The following is a 6,006-nucleotide window of genomic DNA, read 5'->3' as shown; positions in this document are numbered from 1 at the left end:
GTGCAAGCCATGGTGGGCATGATGCAGACGCTCGCTCCGCTCATTCCTCAGATCGTGTGGCTAGTGGCTCCCCCAACTGACCTGACTCGATAGAGGCCGAGTGGGTAGCAAGTCGGGATGGGGGAAGCCCGAGAGCAAGCGACGGACCCGAGAGGTCCGCCCGAGCCTGACACCGTATCGTTTGACTTGGCGGACGACTCGCTCAGGGCCCAATTGTCCCGGGTCAACCAACGCCTGGACGAGTTCTAGCTCAAGTTACAAAAATCACCGAGTGAGTCTAGCGAAGGCGGATCAAGCAGGTCCCCTTTCACAAAGGAAGTACAGGACAAGTCGGTACCCCTCAACTTCAGGCTGTCGGCATTGGAGACATATGACGGCGGCTCTGATCCCGCAGAGCATGTCTACACATTTCAGGCTCAGATGGCCCTCTATGGCACCTCCGATACATTGATGTGCCGGGCATTTCCGACCACCCTGAGGGGATCGGTACGAGCGTGGTTCAACCGACTGCGCCAATCTTCGGTCTTTTCCTTTGATCAACTCACCAGAGAGTTAGATGTAGAACTTCCTCACCAGCGTGCGACCTAGGCCTTCCATGGCCACCCTGCGAACTTCCTCTTAATATAGTATCATTCTAGTCATGTTTTTTTGTTATTGGGATAGGTGAATTCTTATGGATCCACCCCTTGAAGGAACCAAATATGATAATTTTTCATCATTCGGCTCGAGCAAGAACGAAATGAATGGCAAAAATAGATCCGTATAAAATCTACTTTTCATAGATATTTCCACATATCATATATAGTGACTCTATGTAAGAAAAGATTTACTAAATTCTACTTTCTAGGATTGCAACTATTTATTGCAACTAATTTAGTTCTTATAGGTAAATGCTCGACAAGTCGGCTTATAAATTTGACCATAATCAAGTGTTTTTTGAATTGTCTCATATTTTTTTATTGGTGTTTATCTCCCTAATATCTTGATTTTTTTACGTACAAAATATTTACTTGTTACTAATAAAGTCCAACCTATATACTTCCTTAGATCTCTTATTTCACTCTGATAGTTTTATAGATTTGGATCGATGAAGAGGAAATGAATATGTTTTCATACTGTAAATAAGGAAGTGGAATAAATAGAATATTGAATCATCCCACGTCACTTATTTTATTCTACAAGATCTAACGAAGCATGTTCATGCAAAACATGATTCAGATATGATCATAGAAAAAGTTCTCCTCAAATAAATCGACCTGTCCTCTGGTGCTTACATGGTATTTGAAAGTGGAGATACATTTGGTTATGAATTCAAATGTTAGGGATAAAATCAATAGTTTTAGTGACAATCATAAGTCATCCTCTCTTTGAAAAATTCACTTCAACTATTCACGACAACCGTAAGTCGTCCTCTCTTAGGAAAATTCACTTCAACCATTTGTATCAACAAATAAACAATATAACACTTTGAAGTTGAAGAAAAGTATCCAAATAACATATTTTATTTTTCTAATAACTCATAGTTATAGAAATAAAATATTATTGTCTATCGTTCCTCCCCAGTATAATATACGATCAATTACATCTGCCTTTGTACAAGGCAAACAATTTAATCTGCCAAGCTTCAGGACATCATAGTTTATGCCATTAAACCATGAGTTGTAGAAAGCATCTCAACTCATGGTTTGGTTCTCTGATAAGAACACTCCTCCAGCCCTACATAATCCACAGGTAGATCATCTTCAGGGAAGGGGCAATGCGTTATACGATCTGGATATTCCGGAATCTGCGCACAGGGAGTGGGTGTCACGTGACTCGATACGCCCTCCACGTCGGTGCAGTTCCATATCGGCTTCTTCGACTTCACCACCTCCGCCGTCACATTGTAGATGCATATTCCGGTGAAGGGCGCGCCGGGAATCCCCTCCATCTTCGCGGCCATGGTCACGTTCTCGGCCACCACGTCGCTGTAGATGATATTCCGCACCACCGGGATGGCTTTCGGATCAAAGTTGTCGTCCGGGTGCTGCCCGTAGGTGCCCGTCATCCAGAAGACCCACTTCATTGTGTGCAGATTCATTCTTCTCACGAATATGTCCTTCACGTAAGCTCCCCTTCCGATGGTCGTCTTGATCCTGACGCCGGATTCGGAGTTGATGGCCGTGATGTCTTCGGCCCGGACATCTTGGATTCCTCCCGACATCTCGCTTCCCAGGGCGATGACGGCGCTCGTGGGGGAGATGCAGGTGAGCCTTCTGATCACTATGTGTTTGCTTGACATGTTGAATGCAATCCCGTACTCATCCCAACCGCTTTTAATGGCGATGCAGTCATCGCCTGAGACTATGTAGCAGTCCTCAATGCGGACATTGGAGGATGAGTCTGCGAAGAAGAAAGAAACCACCAAAAACAATCAATCGAAACAGCAACATAGAATCTACAACCCAAGTAAATGTAGGTACGATATCCACCTGGATTGATCCCATCAGTATTCGGAGAGTTGACTGGTGCAAGAATTGTGATGCCTGAGACGATTACTTGGCTGCACAGAGCATTCATTCACGTTAACACCAGATTGGAACAATAGAATGCAAAGCAAAAGAAAGCTTCATGTGCTCTGAAAGTAGATTATTAATATAAACCTGCTGTACACTGGATGGACATTCCACGATGGAGAGTTAACCAATGTAATGTTGGAAATCAGGACTTGTTTGCAGTACATCAATTCGATGAGGTATCCACGAGTGTAATTGAGTTCTTTGTTACGGAACATTTTCCACCAGGTTTCACCTTGTCCATCGATAGTTCCATTATTCCCTAAAAATAACAATAAAACTTGTTAGCATCTGGTATGTTGCAATCAAATTGTATTCTGTTCCCCATCTATGATGCAAACAAGTTAGATGATGATATATATGCATCTTCTTATCAATCAAAGCACCCCAAAACATCATAAACTGAATTAAATGTTATAGTTTCTGGCTAAAAATAATTTTTCTATCTAAATTTTAGGGGATCATGGAACGACAAAACTATGTAGGCTTTATGAATTTAGAAGTAATGTGATAGAAGTACTGGAAATATGCAACGTATGTACTACCTGTTATGACCACATCGGTTAGGTTGTATCCCATGATGAGATTACTATATCTACCCCCAGCCGCATCTCTTCCTCTACCATAGGAGGGCAAAGGGTCAATGATCGGCCACTCGTTGATATCCTACACAAGCATATCACCATGATATGAATTGTCTTAGTTGATACAGATTGAACAAAAGAACATAGTATTAAAGCTTCTATTAGCTACCAATAAACAAAAAAAAGAGTATCCATGCAATTCATAAGCAATGCTGTCCAAGTTGCAGTGTGAGAAGCCATAAAATGGGATTGCAGAATAGAAATTTATGTTATATAAGCTGCAGTTGAAATTTAACTTGTTCTCCCAAGTTTGTAGCATTAATAGAGTTTTGCTGTCTTCGGGAAACCCAATTAGCTACACAGATCTACAAGGTTTAGTCAAAAAGAAAACACTAGGTTTAGTCAAAAAGAAAACACTGAGAGATTGGATGACAGTACTCTTTCCTACAAAATAGAGAGTTTGTGGTTCTCCAGTTTTGAGAGTCTAAATAGCAGTTTTGTGTTAGAAAGTCATCCGCCTAACTTGTAGACTGATGGTGGAGCCTAAAATTAATGTAAGGGTAAGGTCCACACTGCATTCCATTCTTATGCTGGTTTCCTCGCATCCTTTCCTACCTTAAAGTTCTTACACTCGGAAAGAATGTCATTCTCAATTAAAACTTATTAATTTTGGAGCGTAATCTTCAAGATCTTGAAATTTGAAAGGAAATTTTTTATGTGGATTCTAATTCAAGATTATTGATGTTCACATACAAGGATATGGCATACAAGAAAAAAATAATAATAATAATAATAATAATAATAATAATATTTTCTTATTTTGAGAGATCAAAGTAGAGATACTAAATAGTCAAAAATCTACCATACAAATTGTAAATATTTCAGAAATTAATATTATCAAGACAAATTTAGATTTGTAGTGGCTTAGTTCACTTCTTTTCCCTCATCAGTCCAAAGCGGTGACTATGCACATCGGATTAGACTTGTGAATTCTCCTTGGAGATGAGATGAAGGAAACGTTAGAATAGTATACACTCGCTATGTAACGTTCTGGTGGGGCTCACCAGTGACGAATCTATTCTTCGTCGTCACCGTTCATCTGGCGAGAGCTGTCAGATGAACGGACTCGATGGGAAGGGCTACTAGCCATAATCACCACCGAGGATGAAGGCAACGCGGATGATAGAGGCGATGGTAATGGCAAACAAGCCGTGAACGATTATGAACATGCACTCTACATCGAAATAGATGGAGGAGAAGGTGGGGGAAGGGGACGGAGGAGGGAGGCGGACCTGAGTGGCGAGGATGACGGCGTCGTGGTCGAGGAAGAGGGTGAAGTGGTCGGAGAGGTTGAAGGGCCCGGTGAGCCACCGGCCGGCCGGCACCACCAGCATCGCGCCGCCGTCGTACGCGACCTTACTGAGGTTGGCCACGGCCGCCGCAAAGGCCGCCGTGTTGGAGGTCACCCCGTCGCCCACCCCGCCGAAGTCCGTCAGGCTGGCCACGTGGGCCCGGCATCCTCCTGCCCCCGCCGCCGCGTAGTGGAAGGCTTCTACCTCCGTCGCACCACCTGCCCGCCGGTGGTGGCGATGGCCCTCAGCGATCCCTATGAACGCCGCTGTTACCACCGTCCACAGCACTAAAATCATCAACACCTGCACGTAACCGAGAAAAGTTGGAGTTTGAAGGATTAAAGCTTTGAGATAGGATTACTGGGAAAAAGAAAAGAAAAGGAGAAGAGGTGTTACACGGAATATTGGCGGCGAGTGCTCCATTGTCAGAGAGATGTGTCAGAAACAGAATGCTTCCACTGCTCGGCTCTTGTTCTATATATGGAGAGAGATGGAGAGAGAGAGAGAGAGAGGAAGGCTAATTATAAATTATGTTATGTAATTAGTTATTTTCAGTATGTTGATTCGAGCTAATTATAGATTATTTATACTGCAAACTAGAGTATGCATAACTTTAGATAGTTATATTGTCCTTGGTTGAAAATAACATGTTTGTTGAGACAGTCTGGTCTCTCCTTTAAAATATGATTTGTGCTACTCTAATGATATATTTTAGTTGACATATTATTGAACAACACATAAATCTTTTTTTACCACAATAATAAAATCGTAAAGTCTTAACCATTTGTACTTGACAAAAGCTATCATGAATTAATCTGTCTCTATGCTCTAATAAACTTAAATGGATTGATTATCATTAAGATTAATTTATTTCAAGTTGGCCCTCATAGGCTTGTACAATGGTTGCTATTTTTTTAATCATGACACCAGACCTATTTGTTATCATTACAATTTTTCAACCCTATTTATTATCATTATAATGTTTTGGCCTGACCCTCTGGCATATCTTTTTTTCTGAAATTATTGTTGCTATAAGATAACTAGTTTTGTTTTTGAAGAATAATAAATATTCAGGTAATTCTAAGTATATCAAGATATAAGTACTTGGTAGTTAGATAAAGAGTTTAGAAACAACAAGTGTGAATTAAAAACCTGAGCACCATTGTTGACCCATTTACCAAAACTTTATAGTCTAAAATATTTTCTTAGAATAGGACTTGTGAGCAAACTATAAAAGATATTGTGATGCATATTTAGGTAAATACTATAATTTATATTTTTTAGCTTAATTAAAGTTATCTATTTATATTTATGTTTATACATATTATAGTTGAATATAATAATAGAATTCTTTTGACAAGATAAATTATAGGGGTCGTTATTGACTATATTAGGAAAGGCTAACAATGTTGTGGTACATAGAATGAAGTATGATATTGATAATATATAATTGTATAACTCGTTGTAAGCATCGTTATTGACCCATTTACCAAAACTTATTTATGCATATTATAG

At 40.4% G+C, this 6,006-nt stretch overlaps 1 protein-coding gene across 1 annotated transcript; it reads right to left on the bottom strand.

The window, feature by feature from the left end:
- Positions 1-1,484: 1,484 nt before the first annotated feature.
- On the bottom strand, positions 1,485-4,815 carry LOC135652510 (probable polygalacturonase). The gene is made up of 5 exons (XM_065173484.1): positions 4,432-4,815; positions 3,101-3,221; positions 2,643-2,817; positions 2,472-2,542; positions 1,485-2,382 (listed from the first exon to the last, which is right to left on the bottom strand). The coding sequence occupies exons 1-5, from the start codon at positions 4,786-4,788 to the stop codon at positions 1,679-1,681; spliced, it is 1,428 nt and encodes a 475-aa protein (XP_065029556.1). The 5' UTR covers positions 4,789-4,815; the 3' UTR covers positions 1,485-1,678.
- Between the last annotated feature and the right edge of the window lie 1,191 nt (positions 4,816-6,006).

The sequence above is a fragment of the Musa acuminata genome, chromosome BXJ3-11 (genome assembly GCF_036884655.1).
Source record: "Musa acuminata AAA Group cultivar baxijiao chromosome BXJ3-11, Cavendish_Baxijiao_AAA, whole genome shotgun sequence".
NCBI lineage: Eukaryota > Viridiplantae > Streptophyta > Magnoliopsida > Zingiberales > Musaceae > Musa > Musa acuminata.
This window is presented reverse-complemented; position numbering and strand designations above follow the sequence as displayed.